Source organism: Oncorhynchus kisutch, linkage group LG24 (assembly GCF_002021735.2).
Source record: "Oncorhynchus kisutch isolate 150728-3 linkage group LG24, Okis_V2, whole genome shotgun sequence".
NCBI classification, from domain to species: Eukaryota; Metazoa; Chordata; class Actinopteri; order Salmoniformes; family Salmonidae; genus Oncorhynchus; species Oncorhynchus kisutch.
Genome location: NC_034197.2, coordinates 8381550 through 8408843, shown reverse-complemented (window position 1 = coordinate 8408843; position 27294 = coordinate 8381550). Strand labels below are relative to the sequence as shown.

The following is a 27294-nucleotide window of genomic DNA, read 5'->3' as shown; positions in this document are numbered from 1 at the left end:
TTAGGAAAACATTCAATGAAGATCACTGCAGGAACACTAGGTACTGGAGACAGAGCCTCATTCCATAATATGAATTAAAACAGATTGAAAGTTATAAAAGATACTTATACGGTATTAAATATATTGATAAAACCTACTGATTTGATTAAAATGTAGACAATGGAGTAGTCAACTGCTTCCTTCTGTGTAGCAAAGCCCATATTTAACACCTGCCTCATTATATCCGTCACCCTCCCTTGACAATCACACCCACAACGACTGATTGACAGTGAAAACTGTTAAAGGGACAGTGCACCCAAATTACAAAATTACATAAATTTCCTTATTTAATTAGGCAAGTCAGTTAAGAACAAATTCTTATTTACAATGACGGCCTAGGAACAATGAGTTAACTGCCTTGTTCGGGGACAGAACGACAGATTTTTACCTTGTCAGCTCGGGGAATCCATCTAACAACCTTTCGGTTACTGGCTCTTACCCTAAGTGTCCACAGCAGCAGAGCCAATAAAATACAGAATTTGAAAGAACAAACAATTGTGGCAATTCATATCTTGCAGTAAAACTGTAAATATGATTTGAATCTCATAAGACCGGTTTAATGTTAAAAAATATTATCGTACTTAGAAAATAGACCTGATCATATAGGCCAATAATACACTGAATTCATTCATTTTCAGTCATTTTAATTGCATAGTCACGTCTTCCTACTCAATACCACAACTAATTTTACCAGTCTGGGAGGTAAAGTCGTTAAGAGTATTCAATAATTTAGCTGTGTATTTTGGATGGAATCAATACATTAGAATGTACCAGAGGCCACCAGAATAGAGCTAGTTCATCAAACCCCCGGACAGGAATTCCCTGGCTGGCTACTCCATGTACTTACAGACAACACTGAAGACTAGCTAATGTAGGCGCACTGGCTGGACTGCTGTTAATGCATGACCCTGCTCTAAAAAAAAAATTGACATTTAAACATGTGTAGAAGAGGGGTGGACAGGAGGGAGCAATGAGAGGAAATGAGGGGGGGATCCGGTGAGCAATCAAAATGAGGGAGAGAGAGTGACCCTGCATTCAGACACTAGCGGCAAAAAACGCTCCCCGCAATTATCAACGCGAACCTGCATTGAAGACCATGGAGAGTGGACGTTCCTATTCCGTTTTGAGTTCCTTTTCTGCACTGCTCTATTTTCTACACTCCTGTTGACATGTTCCGCTTTCATCCAGCCAACCAGAAAAATGTTGGACAGTGATCTGTTTAGATTGGTTTAAATTCTTCCAAATACAGGAGGGGGAGAAACATTATATTAACACCTTCACTTGCAGAAAGGGTTTTTGCCACTAGTGTCTGAAAGCGGGGTGAGCCGAGAGGGGAGGGAGTGCTGTGAGACTCACGTCTTTGATGAGCAGGGCATGCAGCATGACATCAGTCAGACCGTTATCCTGCAGGGAGGAGAGCAGAGACGGCTCCTGGAACACAAACACTGTCACCACCTCCGTTGCTGTGGAGGAGAGAGGAGACAGATCGTTTTAAAATCAGACCAAAAACTGACAGACAATTTACACCATTCCTTTTTGCTTAACATCAAAATGGCATATGATTTGATGGACTTTGGAGAATTGTCTCAAGTGAAATTAGTAAGCATACTATGGAGTCTAATACATCTAAAACAAAGTAGAGGTCGACCAATTATGATTTTTCAACGCCGATACCGATTACTGGATGCCCAAAAAAGCAGATACCGATTAAATCGGTCAATTTTATTTATATATGGAATAATGATAATTACAACAATACTGAATGAACATTTTTATTTTAACTTAATATAATACATAAATAAAATCAACTTCGTCTCAAATGCATCATGAAACATGTTCAATTTGGTTTAAATAATGCAAAAACCGTGTTGGAGAAGAAAGTAAAAGTGCAATATGTGCCATGTAAAAAAAAAAAAAGAGGCTAACATTTAAGTTCCTTGCTCAGAACATATGAAATCTGGTGGTTCCTTTTAACATGAGTCTTCAATATTCCCAAGTAAGAAGTTTTAGCTTGTAGTTAAAGGAATAATATTACAATTTCTCTCTTATACCATTTGTATTTCATATACCTTTGACTATTGGATGTTCTTATAGGCACTTTAGTAATGCAAGCCTAATCTCGGGAGTTGATAGGCTTGAAGTCATAAACAGCGCTGTGCTTCAAGCATGGCTAAGAGCTGCTCGCAAACGCAGTAAAGTGCTGTTTCAATGAATGCTTACGAGCATGCTGCTGCCTACCACCGCTCAGTCAGACTGCTCTATCAAATATCAAAATCAGACTTAATTATAATAAACACACAGAAATACGAGCCTTTGGTCATTAATATGGTCAAATCCGGAAACAAAACGTTTATTCTTTCAGTGAAATACGTAACCGTTCCGTATTTTATTGAACGGGTGGCAACCCTAAGTCTAAATATTGCTGTTACATTGCACAACCTTCAATGTTATGTTATAATTATGTAAAATTCTGGCAAATTAATTACGGTCTTTGTTAGGAAGAAACACAGTTCGCAACGTGCCAGGCGGCCCAAACTGTTGCATATACCATGACTCTGCTTGCACTGAACGCAAGAGAAGTGACACAATTTCCCTGGTTAATATTGCCTGCTAACGTGAATCTCTTAACTAAATATGCAGGTTTAAAAAAAATATATACTTGTGCACGCTCCTTCAAAACTTGTATTGATTTTAAGAAAAGGCATTGATGTTTATGGTTTGGTACATTTGTGCAACGATTGCGCTTTTTTCACAAATGCACTTTTGTTAAATCATCCCCCGTTTGGCAAAGTAGTCTGTGATTCGATGATAAATATTCAGGCACCACATTGATTATATGCAATGCAGGACAAGCTAGTTAAACTAGTAATATAAACCATGTGCAGTTAACTAGTGATTATGTTAAGATTGATTGTTTTTTTAAAGATAAGTTTAATGCTAGCTAGCAACTTACCTTGGCTCCTTGCTGCACTCGTGAAACAGGTGGTCAGCCTGCCATGCAGTCTCCTCTTGGAGTGCAATGTAATCGACCATAATCAGCATCCAAAAATGACGATTACCGATTGTTATGAAAATGTGAAATCGGCCCTAATTAAATGGGCCATGCCGATTAATCGGTAGACCTCTAAACCGAATATCACTGAAGAACGTGTGAACTGAGTACTCACCCAGTAGGAAGAGAGAAGGTCCATAGTACTCGGCATTACTGATGATGTGCTTGAGTGAGGTAGGCAAGGACCCGTCCATGACTGGAGAATAGAGGCCATACAGAGACAGGACGGTTAGTCAGGCTGTCCAGGGGGTATTCATACAATCAATTTTAATTTTTTGAAATTATAAGAAATTATTTAAAAATGAAAGCAGAAATGTCTTGAGTCAATCCCTTTGTTATGGCAAGCCTAATTAAGCTTAAGCGTAAAAATCACATAAGTTGCATGGACTCAATCTGTGTTCAATAACATGTTTTTAAAAATGAACACCCAAGCTCTGTACCCCACACACAAAATTATCTTTACGGTCTCTTAATCGAATAGTGAAATTCAAGCACAGATTCAACCACAAAAACCAGGGAGGATTTCCAATGGCTTCCAAAGAAGGGCACCGATTGATAGATATGCAAAAAACTAAAAAGCAGAAACTGAATATCCCTTTGAGTGTGGTGAAGTTACTAAATTAGGCTTTGGATGTTATATCAATACACAAGTGACGACAAAGATACAGGCATCCTTCCCAACTCGGTTGCCGGAGAGGAAGGAAACCGCTCAGGGATTTCACCATGACGCCAATGGTGATTTAAAAAACAGTTAATGGCTGTGATAGTTCTCCTAAGGAAGGATCAACAACCCTGTAGTTACTCCAAAATACTAACCTAAAAAGAGAGTAAAAAGGAGGACACCGGCACAGAAAAAAATATTCCAAAACACACATCCTGTTCGCAACAAGGCACTGCAAAAAATGTGGCAAAGAAATAAACTTTTCGTCCTGAATACAAAGCATTATGTTTGGGGCAAATCAAACAGCACATCACTGAGTACCACTTTATATTTTCAAGCATGGTGGCTGAATCATGTTACTGCTTGTCAACGGCAAGGAAACTTTTTTGTTGTTGAAAAATCCCCAGAAACAATACAGCTAAGCACAATAAAAATCCTAGACGAAAACCTTGTTTAGTCTGCTTCCAACAGACACTGGGAGACAAACTCCCCTTTCAGCAGGAAAATAACCGAAAACACAAGGCCAAATCTACACCGGAGTTGCTTTAAAAAAAAGACATAATTGAATGTTCCCGAGAGGCCTCGTTACAGTTTTGACTGAAATGGGCTTGTAAATATGGCAAGACATGAAAATGGCTGTCTATCATTGATCAACAAAGAACTTGACAGGGTTTGAATAAATATTTTTTAAATATATATTCTACCATACAGGTGTATTTGTACCTGCTGCCAAGGTAGCAGCTACTCTCCCTGGGGTGCAAACAAGATTAAGGCAATTATACTGAACAAAATATAAAAACGCAACAATTTCAAAGATTTTACTGAGTTACAGTTCATACAAGGAAATCAGTCAATTGAAATAAGGCCTTAATCTATGGTTTTCAGATGACTTGGCAGGGGTGCAGCCATGGGTGGGCCAGACCCACCCACTGGGGAGCTTGGCCCAGCCAATCAGAATGAGTTTCTCCCCACAAAAGGGCTTTATTACAGATAGAAATACTCATTGCTCTGGTGGACATTCCTGCAGTCAGCATGCCAACTACACACCCCTTCAAAACTTGAGACATCTGTGGCATTGTGTTGTATGACAAAAGTGCACATTTTAGGGTGGCCTTTTATTGTCCCGAGCACAAGGTGCACCTGTATACTTACACTGCTGTTTAATCAGCTTGTTGATGTGCCACACCTGTCAGGTGGATGGATTATATTGGCTAAGGAGTAATGCTCACTAACGGATATAAACAAATTTGTGCAAAATCAGCTTTGAATAGAACATTTCTCAGATTTTTTATTTCAGCTCATGAAACATGGGACCAACACTTTACATGTTGCGTTTATATTTATAAAAAAACGTGCCCGTTTTAAGCGCAATATTTTGTCACGAAAAGATGCTTGACTATGCATATAATTGACAGCTTTGGAAAGAAAACACTGACTTTTCCAAAAGATATTGTCTGTGAGTGCCACAGAACTAATGCTACAGGCGAAACCAAGATGAAATTTCATACAGGAAGTGAGACAGATTTTGAATGCGCTGTGTTCCAATGTCTCCTTATATGGCTGTGAATGCGCAAGGAATGAGCCTACACTTTCTGTCGTTTCCCCAAGGTGTCTGCAGCATTGTGACGTATTTGTAGGCATATCATTGGAAAATTGACCATAAGAGACTACATTTACCAGGTGTCCGCTCGGTGTCCTCCGTCGAAACTATTGCGTAATCTCCAGGTGCGTGCATTTTTCCATTTTGTTCAGAGGAGAAACCAAACTGCCACGAGTGATTTATCATCGAATAGATGTGAAAAACACCTTGAGGATTGATTCTAAACAACGTTTGCCATGTTTCTGTCGATATTATGGAGTTAATTTGGGAAAAAGTTTGCTGTTGTAATGACTGAATTTTCAGGTTTTTTTCTTAGTCAAACGTGATGAACAAAACGGAGCGATTTCTCCTACACAAATAATATTTTTGGAAAAACTGAACATTTGCTATCTAACAGAGTCTCCTCATTGAAAACATCCGAAGTTCTTCAAAGGTAAATTATTTTATTTGAATGCTTTTCTTGTTTTTGTGAAAATGTTGCCTGCTGAATGCTAGGCTTAATGCTATGCTAGCTATCAATACTTTTACACAAATGCTTGTGTAGCTATGGTTGAAAAGCATTTTTTTTTTAAATCTGAGATGACAGTGTTGTTAACAAAAGGCTAAGCTTGTGAGCCAATATATTTATTTCATTTGCGATTTTCATGAATAGTTAACGTTGCGTTATGGTAATGAGCTTGAGGCTATAATTGCGCTCTCGAATACGGGATTGCTCGTCGCAACAGGTTAATGGCCAGCAGTTCTGCTCTGGGCCCACTGTAATTTACCCATGTCCCTCTCTGTGGCACTTGACCATAGGACTGGGCAGTCATCCAGATGTGAGAAAACAAGGGCCAGAAGGACCATTTTTGCTGATAGCGATGTCAAGAAAGCAGAGCAGAGCTTTATTACAGACAGCCCTATCCTTATCTTAGCTACCTTGGCATCAATATGTTTTACAATTCAGAGTTACAGCAAGCAGCTTAGGGACCTCAACTTCCACAGTATTCATTAAAATATTTATTTGAGGTTTAGGGTTTTGTGAATGAAGTCCCAAATAAAATGCTTTTCGTTTTTGAAATATTTCAGACTAGCTTATTACTTGCAACCCATTCTAACACTGACTGCAGCTCTTTTTTTAAGCATCACAGTGATTTCACTTGTTGTAGCTGACGTGTATAATGCTGAATCATTAGCAAACATAGACAAAGGCTTTACTCAGTGCCAGGTCATTAGTAAAGTTTGAAAAAGTAAGGCCTAGACAGCTGCCGTGGGGAACGCCCAACTACCTGGATTATGTTGGAGATACTTCCATTAAAGAACACCCACTGTTCTGCTAGACAGGCCATTCTCGATCCACGATATAGCAGAAGTCATAACAATTTTTTTCAGCAGCAGATCAATAATCACACAAATTTAACTGAACTATAACAAAACCGCTCCCAATCTTCTTAATATCAATTTATTTCAGCCAATTATCAGTCATTTGTGTAAGTGACGCACATGTTTAGTGCCCTTCCCTATAAGCATACTGAAAGTCAGTTAATTTGTTTACTGTGAAAAAGTACATTTTTTCCAAAAGTTTATAAAGAGTTGGCTGAGCTCTTAGAGACTTAACCCAAAAGATTCATAGCTGTAATCATTGCCAATGGTTTTTCAAAAATGTTTTGACTCAGGGGTGCGAAATATTTATCTAATCAAGATAAGTTTATAAAAAAAGTTATAAAAAATAAAAAACAAATGATTTATTTCTCAAAAATCAATTAATCCCACTTTCTGAAAGCACTGTATTCAGATATGGCCTTCATGGTTATGAATAGTCTTCCACTTCAATTTGTTGAAGCACCATTTCCTACTATCAGCATTAGAACCCCTTAACCCTTAAGGGTGGCAGGTAGCCTAGCGTTTAAGAGCGTTGAGCCAGTAACCGGTCACTGGTTCAAATCCCCGAGCTGAAAAATCTGTCAATGTGCCCTTGACCATGGCACTGAACCCTAATTGCTCCTGTAAGTTGCTCTGGATAAGAGTGTATGGTAAAATACTTACAATGATCATATAGGGCCAGTTACCCCAGATAGCTTAAAGTAGCTGGCCAGAGTTCCAGAAATATGACCTATAATTGACTACAATATGAATGAAATACATTTCCTTCAAAAAAGAAAAAAAAGAAAATATAATTAAGGATGTTAAGGGGATTCTGTTCCCCTGCTAGGCCTGTCAGGAAACAGAATGGTGTGGGCGTATACCAGTCAACAGCTGATTTGCCAGCTCAGTCAATGGAATCTGCTCACACTTGGATATTCAAATTAGCTACTAACTCCACTTGGGGCTAGTAGGCTATCTGGGTTTTACACATGTGGCAGTTTAACCAAGTTAAATAGTGTGGATGGATTAAGGATTTGGAAAAGCATTACGGAACTACTAGAGTACTTTACTGTAAACAGCAATTAATGCGGACTGATTATTTCAAACGTGAGTGGTTTGTCACTATTCCTGATATTTTTGTTGTTAGTTACCTCGACTATCAGTCAACAAAAGCTAGCTAGGTTTCCTCGATATCGATACAAACCACAGGACTTGAAATAGAAGTGACTGGTGAGGTAGTTGTATAGGCTTTGTTCGCATTGCTAACACCAGCTGTAGATTGATTAGCTTGCTAGCTAGATTCTGTGTAGTGTGCACTCCTGAGCCCATGGGAGATTCTCAACAGATTTAGCCCACTCCTCTGTCCTCTCTATGCCTACTTTTGAAAAAGGTCAAACGTAAATCGAGGAGAGGCGGAAATACAGAAAACAAATGCGCTTGTATGAAATGACTCGTTGTCCATGAGCGCGTCGTCGGGCAAATGGCTTTTACAGAGGAAACGTAAAATGTGTATCGTTTTTCACTTGTTGTGGCAGACCATTTATAGATAAAATGATAAGTAGCATATGGACCTTTGCTCTTTTGTTCTCTATTGAGTCTCAAGCAAGGGGGAGGCTAAAGACATCACTGATTTCCATCAGACCAGCTCCTTGAAGTTTGCCGTTGTCAAAAGAACATTATTTTGCCCAAAACATTATGTTTTTTACCCTTTAGTGTGTACTTCACTGTATTTATACTTGGGATATCGCCTTTCAAAAGTTTAATAATAGCTGCAGGATGCCTAAGTCTAGAGAATCTCCATTGATCATGCATTTTATAGAGCGTAGTTATCATAGATCACTCACCGTGGCGGATGCCATCAGAGAAGGCAGGGTCCTGGATTGCTTTCTTTAAAAAGTTTAACATAGACTTCAACAGAGCGGCCCTCTGGGGAATACACTGGACGCCTGTAAGGAGCAAAGCCATGGGAGATGGTCAAAGTGGGAGACGGTCAACATGGAGTGTGTGCATGCCTTGCCTTTCCCAGTACGTGCTTGAGTCTGCGTGCGATAGCCTAAGCTGAGTGAGTGTGTTTGTGCGAGTGTTGCATGCGTGTTCCTCGGTGTGTGTATGTGTACCTGTACGGGGCGTGCTGGAAGTGTTGCTGAGTCCTCTGGGATCGGTCTCAGGTCTGGAGCCAGAGGAAGTTGAGGGACCAGGGCTGCTCTCCATCCTCTCTTCTGACACTGTTAGGAATACACAGTGTTAGCAGCCACAACACAAAGCTAACAGCCATGACACATCGCCAACTCTGGACCTATATTAGCAACCATAATGCAGACATGGAAGAAGTGGATAAATTGAGGCCATTTAACTTTTAATTTAGGGAGCTCATTAAATTTGTGGCAACCATAACACTACAACGCGTAGCTAGTTACCAGGAAGTAGCATTGTAGTCTTGACATTTTTTGTAGGCTTTATGAATGATCTTCAAATGGGGAAAAATGTAGCGCAATGGTCTATAAGCCAAACACTTTATAAAAGGCATCTGGCAGAAGTATTCATCCTAACATTTTTTATTTAAACTTTACTTTTAACAGGGAAGACATTGAGACCTAGGTCTCTTTTACAAAATGTGCCCTGCATACACACACTGCATTAAATAAAGGTTAAATAAAACTCAGTATTCAGACCCCTTCCCCTTTTTGTTATGTAACAGCCTTATTCTAAAATGGCTTAATTAAATAAAATATTTATCAATCTACACACAATACCCAATAATGACAAAGCAATGTGTGCACAATTCATTTTTTAAAATTTATTTACATTTTTTAAATATAGAAATAGTTTATTTACATAAACTAATAGTTTATTTACATATTCAGACTTTGAGTCTCTTAGAGACTCAAAATGGAGCTCAGGTGCATCCGGTTTCCATTGATCATCTTGATGTTTCTACAACTTGATTGGAGTCCACCTGTGGTAAATTCAATTGATTGGACATTATTTGGAAAGGCACACACCTGTCTATATAAGGTCCCACAGTTGACAGTGCATGTCAGAGCAAAAACCAAGCCATGAGGTCGAAGGAATTGTCTTTAGAGCTCCGAGACAGGATTGTGTTGAGGCCCAGGGTACCAAAAAATGTCTGCAGCATCAAATGGCTCCAAGAACACAGCTGCCTCCATCATTCATAAATGGAAGATGTTTGGAACCACAAAGACTCTTCCAAGAGCTGGTCAGGGAGGTGGCTAAGAACCCAATGGTCACTGACAAAGCTCCAAAGTTCCTCTGTAGAGATGAGAGAACCTTCCAGAAGGACAACCATCTCTGCAGCACTCTACCAGATCAGGCCTTTATTGGTAGAGTGGGCAGATGGAAGCCACTCCTGAAAGGCACATGACAGCCCACTTGGAGTTTGCCAAAAGGCACAGAAAGGAGTCTGACCATGAGAAACAAGCATCACGCCTGGAGGAAACCGATGGTGAAGAATGGTGGCAGCAACAGCATGCTGTGGGGATGTTTTTTAGCGGCAGGGACTAGTTGACTAGTCAGGATCGAGGGAAAGATGAACTGAGCAAAGTACAGTCGTGGCCAAAAGTTTTGAGAATGACAAATATTAGTTTCCAAAGATATTTTTGTCAGATGTTACTATGGAATACGGAAGTATAATTACAAGCATTTCATAAGTGTCAAAGGCTTTTATTGACAATTACATGAAGTTGATGCAGAGTCAATATTTGCAGTGTTGACCCTTCTTTTTCAAGACCTCTGCAATCCACCCTGGCATGCTGTCAATTAACTTCTGGGCCACATCCTGACTGATGGCTGCCCATTCTTGCATAATCAATGCTTGGAGTTTGTCAGAATTTGTGGGGTTTTGCTTGTCCACCCGCCTCTTGAGGATTGACCACAAGTTCTCAATGGGATTAAGGTCTGGGGAGTTTCCTGGCCATGGACCCAAAATATTGATATTTTGTTCCCCGAGCCACTAAGTTAACACTTTTGCCTTATGGCAAGGTGCTCCATCATGCTGGACAAGGCATTGTTCATTACCAAACTGTTCCTGGATCGTTGGGAGAAGTTGCTCTCAGAGGATGTGTTGGTACCATTCTTTATTCATGGCTGTGTTCTTAGGCAAAATTGTGAGGAAGCCCACTCCCTTGGCTGAGAAGCAACCCCACATGAATGGTCTCAGGATGCTTTACTTTTGGCATGACACAGGACTGGTGGTAGCAACCACCTTGTCTTCCGCGAACAAGCTTTTTTCCAGATACCCCAAACAATCGGAAAGGGGATTCAAAGAAAATGACTTTACCCCAGTCCTCAGCAGTCCAATCCCTGTACCTTTTGCAGAATATCAGTCTGTCCCTGATGTTTTTCCTGGAGAGAAGTGGATTCTTTGCTGCCCTTCTTGACACAAGGCCATCCTCCAAAAGTCTTTGCCTCACTGTGCATGCAGATCCACTCACACCTGCCTGCTGCCATTCCTGAGCAAGCTCTGTACTGGTGGTGCCCCGATCCTGCAGCTGAATCAACTTTAGGAGGCGGTCCTAGCGCATGTTAGACTGTCTTGGGCACCCTGAAGCCTTCTTCACAACAATTGAACCTCTCTCCTTGAAGTTCTTGATGATCCGATAAATGGTTGATTTAGGTGCAATCAATCGAATCAAAATGTCTAAAAACCTGTTTTTGCATTGTCATTATGGGGTATTGTGTGTAGATTGATGAGGGGGGGAAAACGATTTAATCAATTTTAGAATAAGGCTGTAAGTAACAAAATGTAGTAAAAGTCAAGGAGTCTGAATGCACTATATTGTGTAATGTGACAAAACTGCACATTTTAGAGTGGCCTTTTATTTACCCCAACACAAGGTGCACCAGTGTAATGATCATGATGTTTAATCAGCTTCTTGATTTGCGTTACCTCTCAGGTGTATGGATTATCTTGGCAAAGGAGAAATGTTCCCTAACTGGGGATGTAAACAAATTTGTGCACAATTTGAGAGAAATAAGCTTTTTTGTAAGTATGGAACATTTCTGGGATCTTTTATTCCAGCTCACGAAACACGGGACCAACACTTTACATTGTGTGTTTATATTTTTGTTCAGTGTAGTCAATGTGAAACATTCTTACGAGAGTTAAAACATCTAATATGGCCGCGTTTTCACAAATGTTATTATATAATCGTCAAGCCCATTCAAAAGATAAGGGGACAGGACCTTGATATACAGCGTAAGGGGCAGTTACTTTCACAGGGTTTCATAGCCATGTTGATCCATTATTATGATCTGAACAAATGTAGGCCTACACCCAAAATTATGGAACAGTTTATTGACAACAATAGACAAAAAAAGAAGAGCTTACTGCTTTCTGACTGGCCGTCCATGTCCGTGTCCATGTCCTCAGATTCTACGGTGGAGTTGGGTCTCTGGATCTTTGGCTTGATGACAAAAGGACACTCTTTCCTAGACAGGTCTACCTCATGCTGCAGAGAGAGAGAATGATTGGGGAAAAAAGGGGGTGAGAGGGAAGGAGAAAGAGGGAGAGAGAGAGAGCAAGGGAGTAAATGAGGACAGGAGTTTGGCACATGTTTGTTTACAGCAGTGACTTTGAGCTGAGTAGCCAGACCCCAGTGCTGCATCAGGGAACCGGGAAGTGAGGTACATCACCCACTCAGTCTTTCCCAGGTTATTTATATAACATAATTATTATTCCCCGGGTGGGGCACAAAGGCCCCAGATGCACCTTCCAAGCCCTCTGGAAACATGTCAATTGAAAATAAGTGTTTTTTTGCTGGGGGCAACAGATAGGCATAGGAGCATGCCCTGCCTTGTATATATGTCCCTACGTCCCCTGCTGATAAAGATGTTAAGGCCGGTGTGTGTTTGGGATGGGTATAGTCGACGCAATGCACCCCATAAAATGACATACCGTATCCCTTCACAGGTTCATGTCTTTGTTATTGTCAGCCAATCAAAGTGACAGCAGACAGTTGCTCTACGTGCAGCAAGCAACATAGAAGACGTCTAACCAAGGCAAAATGAAATTTAAAATTACAGAATTAAGTCAGCTAAAAGAGAAGGAGTAGGGTACAACAAGCAACCATCAGGTAGGCTGTTTAATCAGAACGGCGTTGCTGTAGACAAGGGCAAGAAGCACAGCAAAATAGCTGGCTACCTCAGCTAGCTTCTTTACATCGATTTGATGCAGTCAAGATCGGCTCTACCAGATGGGATGATAGATAGACAAATGTGTAGATGTCGTAGGTTAGCTAGCGCGAGTCTGTATGGCTACCCTCACTCTCCCACTCCTGTGTCAAACACACCGGTCCCTGCCCATCCCCGCACTGCTGCAAGCAAGCAGAGCGGCACCTCTCTCAAGTCACACACCAATCCAGTAAAAGTTTTTTAACGTGTATTTCAACTATCTGAAAATCTAAAAATATTTCAGGATATTATTTCAATAGTGAAATTATTTCAAATGTCCATCCCTAGTGTGTGTGTGATACCCTACCTCCAGCCTGCTGATGAAGATGGTAAGGCCAGTGTGTGACTGGAAGGCTGCCATGTCCAGATTGGTGATGAGGTCCACCACTCGGACCGCACGCGTCACAAACGTGATCTGGTCCTGCTCGTCCCCCAGGAACTTGATCACCTAAGGAAGAAGTAGGCAGTAGATAAGACTGTGTGCATACAAACAGTACGGGGCAGATTCCCAGACCCAGATTAAGCCTATTCTGGTCTTAGAAAACAATTCAGCTCCTCTACTGCTGCACTAAAAGGCGTGCTAAATGTGATCTTAATTGGGGTACCTATGGCACATAAGAAGGACGGAAAAATGTAGGGCTGCTCAGCCTTTTTGCAGAGTGAGCCATTCAGAATGCTGGACCGGATAAAGATTCTGTGCCAATCAACAGATCTTCAAAATGTCACACACCTGCACAGAATGTGTGCCCATCAAACATACTTGGTGAAACCAGGCCAGCTCAGCAGAATGATATGTATAGTTTGCTTGGTGAGTAAACGCCAGACTATTTGCATTGCCCCCCCCCCTCTTTTACGCTGCTGCTCCTGTTATTATCTAAACATATCACTTTAATAACTCTACCTACATGTGCATATTACCTCGACTAACTGGTGCTCCTGCACATCGACTCTGTACCCCCTGTATATAGCCTCGCTATTGTTATTTTACTCCTGCTGTTTAATTATTTGTTACATTTTTCTTAAAACTGCATTGTTGGTTAAGGGCTTGTAAGTAAGCGTTTCAATGTAAGGTCTACACCTGTTGTATTGGGCGCATATGTTGTATATGTGACAAATATATATTTTTACCTTGAGCAGGGCTTCCATCATCCCACAGGAGACCAGGGCCTCCCCCCCAGCGTCGTAACTAGCCAGGTGGTAGAGGAAGGAGAACAGCGCCGTGGCAAACTGGTGCGGATACGGCTCCATCAGAGGGTCTGAGGAGACAACCACAACAACAGGTTACAGAGCGGACTTGCTTCCACCTGAACAGTGAAGCCAAGAATAGGAGCAGGGTGAAACTCCCAAACACACATCACCTAAATTGGCTAAGGATAGAATCCCACCCTACCTAGGACCTTAATTCTACATCTCCTCTAGAACTGTATTGGCATCTCCTTTCAGAACGGTCTAGAAAAAACTAAAGTAGACATTTCACAGTATGTCTGTGACTCACCGATCATGGCCTGTATGCAGTTGCGCACCAGTACAGGCAGGAAGCCGTGGTAAGAGGCTGTGCCGGTGCAGTCGATGATGTTGGACAGCTTGGGTGTCCTCTCAAGGTGCACAATGGACGTTAAGGTGCGTAAAGACGCTGCCTTTATGTCCTGTTGAGACAGGAGGACTCATGAAAGACCCACATTTAGTGGGGCAAAATAGTATTGTCAGCCACCAATTGTGCAAGTTCTCCCACTTAAAAAGATGAGAGGCCTGTAATTTTCATCATAGGTACACTTCAACTATGACAGACAAAATGAGGGGGAAAAAATCCAGAAAATCACATTGTAGGATTTTAAATTAATTTATTTGCAAATTATGGTGGAAAATAAGTATTTGGTCAATAACAAAAGTTTCTCAATACTTTGTTATATACCCTTTGTTGGCAATGACAGAGGTCAAAGGATTTCTGTAAGTCTTCACAAGGTTTTCACACACTGTTGCTAGTATTTTGGCCCATTTCTCCATGCAGATCTCCTCTAGAGCTGTGATGTTTTGGGGTTGTTGCTGGGCAACACGGAATTTCAACTCCCTCCAAAGATTTTCTATGGAGTTGAGACCTGGAGACTGGCTAGCCCACTCCAGGACCTTGAAATGCTTCTTACGAAGCCACTCCTTCGTTGGCCGGGCGGTGTGTTTGGAATCATTGTCATGCTGACAGACCCAGCCACGTTTCATCTTCAATGCCCTTGCTGATGGGAGGTTTTCACTCAAAATCTCACGATACATGGCCACATTCATTCTTTCCTTTACACGGATCAGTCGTCCTGGTCCCTTTGCAGAAAAACAGCCCCAAAGCATGAGGTTTCCACCCCCATGCTTCACAGTAGGTATGGTGTTCTCAGCATTCTTTGTCCTCCAAACACAACGAGTTGAGTTTTTACCAAAAAGTTATATTTTGGTTTCATCTGACCATATGACATTCTCCCAATCTTCTTCTGCATCATCCAATGCTCTCTAGCAAGCTTCAGACGGGCCTGGACATGTACTGGCTTAAGCAGGGGGACACGTCTTGCACTGCAGGATTTGACTCCGTGGCGGTGTAGTGGGTTACTGATGGTAGGCTTTGTTACTTTGGTCCCAGCTCTCTGCAGGTCATTCACTAGGTCCCCCCATGTGGTTCTGGGATTTTTGCTCACCATTCTTGTGATCATTTTGACCCCACGGGGTGAGATCTTGCGTGGAGCCCCAGATCGAGGGAGATTATCAGTGGTCTTGTGTCTTCCATTTCCTAATAATTGCTCCCACAGTTGATTTCTTCAAACCAAGCTGCTTACCTATTGCAGATTCAGTCTTCCCAGCCTGGTGCAGGTCTACAATTTTGTTTCTGGTGTCCTTTGACAGCTCTTTGGTCTTGGCCATAGTGGAGTTTGGAGTGTGACTGTTTGAGGTTGTGGACAGGTGTCTTTTATACTGATAACAAGTTCAAACAGGTGCCATTAATACAGGTAACGAGTGGAGGACAGAGGAGCCTCTTAAAGAATAAGTTACAGGTCTGTGAGAGCCAGAAATCTTGCTTGTTTGTAGGTGACCAAATACTTATTTTCCACCATAATTTGAAAATAAATTCATTAACTTCTTGGATATAGGGGGCGCTCTTTTAATTTATGGATAAAAAAACGTGCCCGTTTTAAGCGCAATATTTTGTCACGAAAAGATGCTCGACTATGCATATAATTGACAGCTTTGGAAAGAAAATACTAAGGTTTCCAAAACTGCAAAGATATTATCTGTGAGTGCCACAGAACTCAGTGGCTACAGGCAAAACCAAGATGAAACTTCAACCAGGAAATGGGCAGAATTTGAGTCTCTGTTTTCCATTGTCTCCTTATATGGCTGTGAATGCGCCGGGAATGAGCCTGCCCTTTCTATCGTTTCTCCAAGGTGTCTGCAGCATTGTGACGTATTTCTAGGCATATCATTGGAAGATTGGCCATAAGAGACTACATTTACCAGGTGTCCTTTGTCTAAATGGTGCATAATCTACAAGCTGCACGCAGTCATCCAGTGATTGAGAGGAGACTTTCAACGAACGATATATCATGAAGAGATGTGAAAAACACCTTGAGGATTGATTCTAAACAACGTTTACCATGTTTCAGTCGATATTATGGAGTTAATTTGGAAAAAAGTTTGGCGTTTTGATGACTGATTTTTCGTTTTTTTTTGGTAGCCAAATGTGTCGCACCAAACGGAGCGATTTCTCCTAAACAAATAATCTTTCAGGAAAAACTGAGCATTTGCTATCTAACTGAGAGTCTCCTCATTGAAAACATCTGAAGTTCTTCAAAGGTAAATGATTTTATTTGAATGATTTTCTGGTTTTTGTGAAAATGTTGCCTGCTGATGCTAACGCTAAATGCTACGCTAGCTATCAATACTGTTACAAATGCTTGTTTTGCTATGGTTGAGAAGCATATTTTGAAAATCTGAGATAACAGTGTTGTTAACAAAAGGCTAAGCTTGAGAGCTAGAATATTAATTTAATTTAATTTGCGATTTTCATGAATAGTTAACGTTGCGTTATGGTAATGAGCTTGAGGCTGTATTCACGATCCCAGATCCGGGATGGCTCGACGCAAGAAGTTAAAAATCAACATGCTTTTTAAAAATGTACCCCCTCAATTTGTCTGTCATAGTTGAAGTGTACCTATGATGAAAATTACAGGTCTCTCTCAGCTGTTTAAGTGGGAGAACTTGCACAATTTGTGGCTTACTAAATACTTTTATGCCCCACTGTATACCATTCAGGGCTCCCACTCAAATCACATTTACTCTGTTTTATGACTGGGGAAACACTTCAGGGACGTATACAACGCCGAGACAATAGTGATGGTATTATAATTTCATTCAAAATCATTGGCCAAAAATGTACTACACATTATAGTACAACTATAAACATCATATTGTTAATTGTCAACATCACAATCTTGTATAAATTACATAAATACTGAACCAACAACATCGACCAGTCATGGTAACATCGTACACACGCGACATGATTGCAGTCACAATATCCGGCTCCAATTTCACACCTACTACGGTATTGTGACAATAGTACAGCGGACACAAGGGGAGAGAGAGAAGGGGAGCGAGAGAGACTAAAAGGTGCATCTTACCACAAGCTGTTTGTCTGTAATCTGTAGCACATCCACCAGCTCCTCTATCAAGCCGTTGTAGAGAATACTGTTGGCAGACTCCTGGAGTGCATTGGAGTACACTGGGGAAAACGAGACCGCCATAACAATTAAGTTAGCGAAGATATTTCAAAGGAATCATTGACATGAAATGCATGATGAAAAGTATTGGCTTCATTGATCCGCAGCTACAACACAGACACCAGCAAACATCAGGAACACTCAGACACGAGTACTGACGGGCCTATTTGGCACTGAACAAGGTGGTGGAAACTGTTGAATTATATTGAGCCGGTAACTCAATATCGGGACTGCAGATGAGAATTGGCCATGTAGCTCCAATCTGGTACATTGTACGTGATCCGGGTGAAATAAACACGCTTACCCAGGATAGATATGGCGTGGAGCCTGGCCTGTACAGCTTGTAGTCTCTTCTTGTGGTTGGAGAAGCCGTGGGCCAGTCTGATGTGCGTGAACAGCAGGGTCTGCTTGTCTTTAGGGATGTTGTACATCACCGTCAGAGACTCCATGATCTCACTGGGACTCTCAGAGATCTGGAAACACCACAGGGAGGTTGGGTGAGCAGGACAAGATAGAAAATCAGAAATCCACATTTTGGCTGGGGTAATAGGTCAGTTTCAATTATATGAATGTACAATAAATCTCAGAAAAGCAGGAATTCATAATCAGGAATAAACACATTCCTGGTGGACTTAGTCCCAAAACAATTAAAAGGGTACAAAAGACTAGTCCTCGCAATCTTTGGTTAAATTCATTAAATGCTCTGAGAAAATAGACAACATTTGTCCCTTACCTTGTCGAGCTGTTCGATGTGAATGTAGTGTAGTGTGTTACTACTGGTCTGTTGCCGGGAGAGAAAGTTCACAAATGGTCAATCAATCCACTCATAACAAGACATAGCCTAACAAGACCAGGGACACACAGTTGCACACTAATATTTTTCTGGTTAGGAAAGGTGTCCGTCTTTACCTTCCTCTCCACTTTGACCTCGGGGCCAGGTTCAGCATAGAACTCAAAGTGCAGTGTGGTGGCACTGGGAGGGTACTTCTGCTCAGAGTGACGCCAAGAGAGAGGAGAGGGGTGAGGTTGGGGGTAGGGATTACAAGTCAAAGAAAAATGTAATCACTACAAAGAAAATTTGCCAATTGTGTGGAGACAGCAAGCTTTTATAGATTGTGACAATGACAAAGTGTGACGCTCACCGTCATAGCCAGGTCCCTGCAGCACTCTGCCAGACCGAAGCCATTCTCTTTTCCTCCCCAGCTCTACACAGGGAACATCACAGACATCAGAACAGCAACTCATACAACTTTATAGTCTACATATCAAGGCAGGGCACATACATTGGTAGTTGGTTTTTAAATAGAACATATGTTATGGCTGGCAACAGTAAAACTGAACGCGAACTAGAAAAGGCTAAGACACTCCTTCAAGCCAATTTAAAAAGCCTTAAAACACACATTGACAATGGCCTACCCACAACACCCATAGAGTACCATCAGCCCGTCGGGCTAAAAGAGATCCTAATAAACATGTGTGTTTAATTCTGACACCCGTACCTCAGCCAGATGTTGTAGGCGTGCCAGCAGAGGGGTCCTCTTGTCAGAGCCCAGTCTGGTGATGTAGTTGGAGCGTTTACTGAACACGTAGAGGAGGTTCAGCACAGACAGAACAACCTGCATGTCACATGATGCTAACAGGGTGGTCAAGTGCTGAGAGGGAGAGCGAGATCAAGAGCGAAAGAAAGAGCAAAAAAGAGGGGGGCGAGCGAGCGAGGGGGGGAGAAAGAGAGTTAATAAGGTGAGAGGCTGATTGGCTCATTCCATCGTGGTTTGTGACAGGTGCATCACCCAGAGAGGAGAATTTATTCACTTAACCTTTATTTACTGAGGATAAGTTATTGCAATGAGTCTTCCAGATCATTTTCCAAAGGCACTAAAAGCAACATCTAGAGCAGACCCTCAAGCAAAAAAAAAAAAAAAAAAAGTCAAACTCTCAGGCAGGGGGATCCCAACAGAGCTAGGCAGGGAGGCCTACATTACCCATATAGTGGGAGGGGAAACAGTGCGTAGTCAAGGGAGGTAGCCCTAAACTATCTGAACTTGTCAAATAAGAAGTTGTCTACAGTTTACATTTCAGCATGCCCTACTGAACATGACCCTGCTCGTGTTAACTGGAGAGTGGTCCTACCTCTATGGAGCTGTAGAGGTGCCTGGAGAAGCTGTACTCAATGAGCAGGGCTGTGAAGTTGAGCACGGCCAGCAGTAAGGCTTTGAGCTGCCCGTTGTCCGGCCGGTCACAGACCAGCAACCACGACATGTTCTCCACCGTCTGGCCCGCATCACACAGGATCCCATCAAAACGGTCCAGCAGGTCAACCCAATGGTAAAGCTCACACTGAAGGGTTGGGAAGAAAAAGAGGCCGGTAAGGACTCTGGGGGTCACTTTAGATAGAGGCCATGTTCTGCTGATTGAGCGTTAAACACCAAGGCCACGTTCCGCAGACAAATGTTGTGGAACGCTGCTGATAGAATTGTTATGAATATAGTGGACATGATTCCTTATTTTACATTAGAGGAAATGTTGTACTACATCATATATTCACATTGGAAAATCACAATATTGTGCCCTGCTGTGCGCAGCCCAGGTGAATAATAGGTCCCTGGTGACCCCAAAATCTGGGAAATGTCGGTTAACCTTTTTGGGATAGGGGGCAGCATTTTCACTTTTGGATGAATAGCTTGCCCAGAGTGAACTGCCTCCTACTCTGTCCCAGATGCTAATATATGCCTATTATTGTTAGTATTGGATCGAAAACACTCTGAAGTTTCTAAAACTGTTTGAATGATGTCTGTGAGTATAACAGAACTCATATGGCAGGCGAAAACCTGAGAGAAATCCAACCAGGAAGTGGGACATTAAGGTTTGTAGTTTTTCAAAGCTTGGCCTACCGAATACACATTGAGATATGGATAAAGTTGCACTTCCTACGGCTTCCACTAGATGTCAACCGTCTTTAGAAACTTGAATGAGGATTCTACTATAAAGGAGGGGCTCATGAGACCTCTTTGAGTCAGTGGTCTGGCAGAGTGCCTTGGTCTCATGACGCGCTCCCGACAGAGTTACCTCTCGTTCCAGTGCTTTTCTGAAGACAAAGGAATTCTCCGGGTTGGAATATTATTGATGTTTTATGTTAAAAACATCCTAAAGATTGATTCCATACATCGTTTGACATGTTTCTAAAGGACTGTAACGGAACTTTTCGAGTTTGTCTGGATGAAGTGCCTGCGCCTCATGAAGATGGATTACTGGGCTGAACACGCTAACAACAAGTGGCTATTTGGACATAAATGACAAATCAGTCATTTATTGTCGCCCTGGGATTCCTGGGAGTGCCTTCTGATGAAGATCAAAGATAAGTAAATATTTATGGTGTTGTTTCTAACTTTGTTGACTCCAAAATGGCGGATATTCCTCTGGTTGTTTTGGGTTCTGAGTGCCATTCTCAGATTATGCTTTTTCCGTAAAAAAAAAAAAAAGAATCTGACACAGCGGTTGCATTAAGGAGAAGTCTCTTTAATTCTGTGAATAACAGTTGTATCTTTTATCAATTTTTATTATGAGTATTTCTGCAAAATCACTGAATGTTTTGGAATCAAAGCATTACTGCACTTAAGGCGCCAATGTAAACTGAGATTTTTGATATAAATATGCACATTATGGAACAAAACATAGATGTACTGTGTAACATGATGTCCTATGAGTTTCATCTGATGAAGATCATCAAGGTTATCTTTGGCTGGAAAAATGGCTGTGTTTTTTCGACTTGGCTATGACCTAACAATCATATGTGGTGCTTCCGCTGTAAAGCATTTTTTTTTATTTTTTTTATCGGACACGATGGGTAGATTAACAAGATATTTATCTTTGCCTCTATGATATTGTGATCTAATACAAAGATAATGAACGTCACCCAGAGGACATTAAATAATTGACTAAGTCTCTCTTCCTCCCACAGATATTTCCCTCCTGCTCACCTTGCCAATATTCCAGGTCTTGATGTGCTGCAGCTCCAGCAGTAGTTGCTCGTCGCTGCATCCCTTGAGCTTCTCTATGAGCGTCCTGCAGTCCGCAGGCTGTGAGAAAGGGAGAGAAGGTTGGAGGGTGGTAGAGAGAGTGCGCGAGAGAGGGGGGGGGGATTAGAGAGTGGTATAGGGAGGGGGCGATAGTGGAGGGAAGATTGGAGGGTGGTGGGGGAGAGAGAGCGAAAAAGAAAGCGAGAAGGCTGTTCAGGACATGTACAGTGGGGGGGTCAAAAAGGAATTACAGACAGTCAGAGCCAACATTATTACGCATACTCACAGCTTCTGTTGGGGTTTTCTTTAACTTGCTTCTGTCGACCTTCATTGTCGCTAGTTTCTATCTGATGCTCCTGTTGGGAACAGTAGGATAGATTAGCATGCAGCCTGTAAGGAAACAATGAATGTGTATGTATGGAATCTGCTGCTTACTACATGTCGCACAGTTAGGCTACATCAAGTACAGTAACAAAATTAGCAGGGACATAGTTTGCATGCTGGATTTGAGACTGAAATGGAACTTGTGAATTATAATCAAATATATGCAATGTGTGTTCAAGAGAAATGTAAAAGTCACACTTACAGTAAGTAATTTGGCAATACCCACTTAACATCATGTTTCATTCACAATTCCTGAAATGAGAAAATAGTCATTAACATTACGTAAACACGGCATCATAGACTCTAAACAATCCTCTCCTTTGTCTGGGAGGGAATAGTGAGAATAGTTTCAAACACTTGTCAAAATGTGTTAGTTATGGTTAGACAATAAGAAATCATTCCTCCGATGAAAAAGGGTCTCTCGTCCAACACAATTTTTAAAAAGAATAGACACAGAGGGCCTAGCTAGACAAAATCAATTTGCTCAGTGGTGCAGACTCCAATCGGGTAGCCTATACCCAATTAGGTAACAGTCCGAATACGGCTTTGACAAAGAAAGCTAAATGTGGGTTCAAACGTATAGGCCAAAAAGGTGAGGTGACAGTTACCCAGGCAGATCCAATCAATACAATATTGAGGAAAATGGTATATGTCCAATACTTCACTGAGCAACATATCAAACAGGAGTTATTTTCACACTCTCTCTAAGGGTGTTTGTTGGTCCCTTTCAGCAAATTTCTGTTAACTCAGTAAGGTTCGCTTAAATTTTTTGTGCAGTGTGAACACTACAAAAGAAACGCCGACCCCTCAAAAGAGCACCAGGAGCGAACCTAGACCATCTCGAGAGGTGGTCATAGTTCGGTTCGCTTGAAGTCTAGGGTCCGGTTCCCTTTTTAGGGCAAATGTGAAGACAAAGCTCCCCAGGTTTGCTTGTCATTATTCCCAGACCACATACTAGACTACTGCAACACTATTTCCCTTGCCATATCCTCTCATATTTGTGCCACAAAAGAGAGAAGATGAGATGCAGGTTTGCAGAAGAAAAAAACTTTTGGGATATTGATTAGCTATTGTCATGCATGCACAAAAAATTCTAAACATGTAGAGTTCTTGGTTCAGATTTAATTTAAATATGTGAGCTATAGGCTAAGAGCTTCATAAGCCTTTTTATTCCATTGTGGGGTTTGAATGGTGTGAAAAGAAAACATATTTGGTGTGAATAATAAACATAAGGTACAAAATCAATACTAGCTCTTAAAAGGGGCTGTAGCCTAAATTGGGTGTACAATTTTCAATTACAGCATTATTTAATCTGAAGTTACTCTGCCATTTATTATTTTAAATGTTAATATTATCTTCTGATTACAATGTCGTCTCATTCTTTAACTAAATGCAATCTATTAGTTTCCAAAATGTAAGTAGGTACATCTAGCTGTCCGATAACACATTCTGATGGAATGGCTTGTCCTGCACTTTCTAAAAATGCACTCTGGGTTGAGTTTATCTTGGAAAAAGATCTTGGTTCCTTTCAAAACTTAGCCATGTGAATGCAAAGGACTTGGACCACAAAATAGGTGAAGTGTACTGGCAAAAGAGTTGAGACCCATTCATTGACAAGGGCTGTGTGAATACAAATAATTTAGTATTTTTTTTTTACCTCAAGAGATCACCTTGAGGACTGAGATTGGTTATTTTAAAAGAGGACTGTGTGAAAACGCTAGTGAAGCGAACCACACCGTTTAGGGTGTTATCAGAGCACAACAAACCCCAGACAATCAGAAAGACTATGGCTGTCTGCTACTGTGCAATTGACTGGATTTCAGGGGCCTTATTCAGCTGGTTCAAAACATTTGAAAACTTTACTGATAATGCTGTTACATCCTTTTGATGAACAAGAGTGTATTAGCTATATTAATTTACATTACAATATAACTACATAGCTGAAAGATTCCAACACAGAACGAGTCAAAAATATGTTCCAGTTTAATGTACTGAACCTGTCAGGGAAAGTGTTTCAAAAGCATGAAAATGTTAGCATTGAAATGGTAGCTAATGAATGTCCACCATGCTAAGGGTCAGACTCAACGTAACAAAATTAGCTAGCAATCTAGAATCTAGCCGAACATCAGACAAACATGATTGCTATTCCAAACAAAATTGACGTTAGCAAATAAACATACAAAGTAAAACAGTGGAATCAACCGAATGCTAGTGAGGAAACTGTTAGCTAGCTAACGTTACTGCGGTAAGGAAATAACATAACGTTAACTACCTGGTGTATAGTAACGTTAGCAATTTAGTTAGCTGACGTTTGTTGACTAGCTAAAAAACCGGGAGTTCCCTAGCTAACGCGGCTAATGAGAAGAACACACAATTTCGCTGACAAGTTAGGTACTTAGCTAAACTTTAGTCCTACATATGTATTTCATACCTCATCGAACGAAAACAAGTAAATTCTCGATAAACCAAAATGTCCGGTTGGGAGGTTCGCTAGCAGCTAGTTAGCCACTTGGCCCAAGCACCTAATTTTAGCCAGCTAGCTGTCCGGCAGGGATAACTGGCTAACGTTAGCTAGCTAGTTCAACCAATATAGCTCTTTATGATGTCAAAACAAAACAGTCAATGATTAGAGGCAATATAAAACAACATTAGACGTATCTTACGAAGTGCGTGGTAAACTTGCAAACTAACAAGCTATACGTTGGCTAGCCTGGTAAAGACAAGAGATTCAACCACCACTACCGCGAGTATTTTCCCCATTCCTCAAACGGTTGAACACGCTGTTGTCAAATCTAGTGCCCAGCTGCAGGCCTCACCAGAAGCCCTTACTCTCCTCCCCTGCATCCTTACCAATTCGCAAATGTACACATTCCGTAAACACAACACGCTAGCTGGCAACAGTCAGACCCAACCAGCCGCGAAGTAATCGGTTTTATTCAAAGATTAATGCGAGCATTATAGTCTACTATACCTCCTCCAATATGCGTGAGGCGTATAAAAAGATGATCGCACTTTACCGCACACGCGCTGGCTAGCCTCTTGGTTAGCTAGCCGAAACGTATATCTCGCTGAATCATTCCCCCATACGGGCCTAACGTGACAGAGCGAGTTCGTGGTGTATTTCAGAGTTTTCGTTGGGCAAATTTACGTAGCTACCTGTGATAGAAGAGGGGCGTTCATATTTCTGTGTAAAAGTCGGCTGTATTTTGATTAAATTGTATCGTCACTAAAGAAACAGTCAGGATTCGAAACCTGTGTGTACAGTATAAATATGTCATGGGGTGGAGATTATTATTTTTAATAGATCCATTTAGATTTTCCAGAGGAAGTTACTGTCATGCACCTTTTATCTAGCTCCTATCAGCAACTGGAAGATCTCAACAACCAAAATGTCAAATTATTATAAAGTCACCATTCGTTCATCCTATCATACATCCACCTTATAACTACTAGTACTAGGGTAATGTTAGCTTCTGAATAAACTGAAGCTACAAAACATCAGCAGGTGAGCTAACTTAGTTTTGGCATTTTGACAGGAAATACCATTGTATGTATACATCTACAATTTAGTAACATTTATTAGATTAATACAATTAACTATTTTTTCTCTCTTCTATTTACCTATGCAATTACATCATTAGAACCCATCTCAGAAACCCTGCAGCAAAAAGGATAACCACATTATTTGACGGGAGGATTTCAGAAGACAAACGTTGGTCTCTAGAACAGTGTTCCACATAGACATCAATCAGACAACATTGCTTTTCAATGTCTTTCTGACACCCAAACCAAAAGGCTTTTAGTTACAATCCATAGTCAAATGAAACATGTAAGAATATGAATGCTCTCAAGTGACACTAATTCTTAGTGTTAAATATGATAATACAATTATAACAATAGTCGAAGAGTTTAATAATAATTGTAAATGGTAGTAGTTCACAATACTACTACTAGTTTGTAAATACCAGAAACTGCTTCGGTTCACTAGCTCCATTTCCTCCTCCTCAGCATAGTTTTGTGTGGTCTCCTAAAACAATCTGAAAGCATAAAAACAAGCACATCTAAAATGGAGGATTGAACAGCTGGGGTCCTGGGGGGGGACATTCCAAACCTATAGATGAACAAAAAAGAACTAAGATTGAATGGTAGGCCTATTGATTCAATGAGGATGAATGGTATAAGATTACAGTCATAGGTGGCAAATGGAATATTGTGCAGATTGTGAAATTGGATTAATATAAATCTAAAATCTCGTGAGAAAAAAAACTGGGCATATTAATAAAACATGGACAATTCAAAACGATACTAATTAGTCACACAATGTCAACAATACATAATTTTACTTTACAATGAGAAGATTTGGCCTAAATCAATTAACTCCTCGTAATAAATTCGCGTGGGCTCGCTGTTCGGCTCATGAAACAAACGACCTCTCCCGCACAGTCAAAGGACCTGCCAATCAAAGTACCGGCAAGTCATGTCCAGAACTAGCAGCTGGTCTCTTTTCACATGGGTGTGGGTTTCTTGGTAAACTTTCATCCGCAATCTCGACGAGCTCAATGTCATTTTCAAAGCAAAGGGAATCTGCCTCTTGCAAATGCCTTTACCCCATACAGCAGAAAATTCAGGAAACATGTAGCTAGCTTTTCACAGAACGCAAGCTGCAGTGTGTATGTGTGTATGTGTGCCGGTATGCGTTTCGCGCGTGCACAGCGCACCACAATGCTCTTTCAGTCAGTGGTTAAATTAAAAATGGCGGTTCACACAGCAGAATGTCCGTACTTTATCCTAAAACGACGCGCAATTCAGACCCCTGCTTAGCACTATCAAATATATCAACACTATCACTAAACTCCTCATTTAAACAATTCATCATGCTTTTGCTCAATGTTAACGCAGATGTGCATAGAGTTGCTTACCGAGATGCGTGTACATTTCATTTCTCCATCTTGCACTAGCGTCCAGCGAGCTGGGTGGATTTGAATCTCGCGATAACGGCGCTTCCTATGTCAGCCTTCTGGCGAGTCACTCCCCGTGCCCGTCAAATGAAGCTGCTGGAAAATATTATTAGGAATTTTTTTAAATGGACATTTCAGTATGCAAACATTGAACGGGTTCAAGCAAGCAGTGATAGAAAACCCTAATTTTCTTGGCTCTTCCTTCTTTCAATACAAACACTACAAAATTATCTATCTATGCATGTTCAGTGCATTCCACATAATACTGTATGTGGGAGATTACTCTGATGGTCATAG

At 41.1% G+C, this 27294-nt stretch overlaps 1 protein-coding gene across 24 annotated transcripts in view; it reads right to left on the bottom strand.

Annotated features, from left to right (window-relative positions):
• Window positions 1-27085, bottom strand: part of LOC109869549 (E3 ubiquitin-protein ligase HUWE1) — a 79731-nt gene extending 52646 nt beyond the window's left edge. For 17 of the 24 annotated variants that reach the window (XM_031804148.1, XM_031804170.1, XM_031804154.1 and 14 more), the window contains exons 1-20: window positions 26959-27084; window positions 26005-26076; window positions 22242-22291; window positions 21942-22011; window positions 21617-21715; window positions 19770-19976; window positions 19139-19291; window positions 18782-18844; window positions 18549-18626; window positions 18373-18420; window positions 17944-18112; window positions 17541-17641; window positions 14381-14531; window positions 14014-14141; window positions 13193-13333; window positions 12044-12164; window positions 8814-8921; window positions 8541-8642; window positions 3207-3287; window positions 1396-1502 (exon numbers count right to left, since the gene is read on the bottom strand). In XM_031804148.1, the coding sequence (XP_031660008.1) occupies window positions 1396-1502; window positions 3207-3287; window positions 8541-8642; window positions 8814-8921; window positions 12044-12164; window positions 13193-13333; window positions 14014-14141; window positions 14381-14531; window positions 17541-17641; window positions 17944-18112; window positions 18373-18420; window positions 18549-18626; window positions 18782-18844; window positions 19139-19291; window positions 19770-19976; window positions 21617-21715; window positions 21942-21986 (1902 nt within the window). In that variant the 5' untranslated portion in view covers window positions 21987-22011; window positions 22242-22291; window positions 26005-26076; window positions 26959-27084. Of the gene's footprint in view, window positions 1-1395; window positions 1503-3206; window positions 3288-8540; window positions 8643-8813; window positions 8922-12043; window positions 12165-13192; window positions 13334-14013; window positions 14142-14380; window positions 14532-17540; window positions 17642-17943; window positions 18113-18372; window positions 18421-18548; window positions 18627-18781; window positions 18845-19138; window positions 19292-19769; window positions 19977-21616; window positions 21716-21941; window positions 22012-22241; window positions 22292-25010; window positions 25135-26004; window positions 26077-26507; window positions 26741-26958 lie in introns of those variants that run through there. The other 7 variants (XM_031804159.1, XM_031804171.1, XM_031804155.1 and 4 more) reach the window with 4 other exon arrangements.
• Between the last annotated feature and the right edge of the window lie 209 nt (window positions 27086-27294).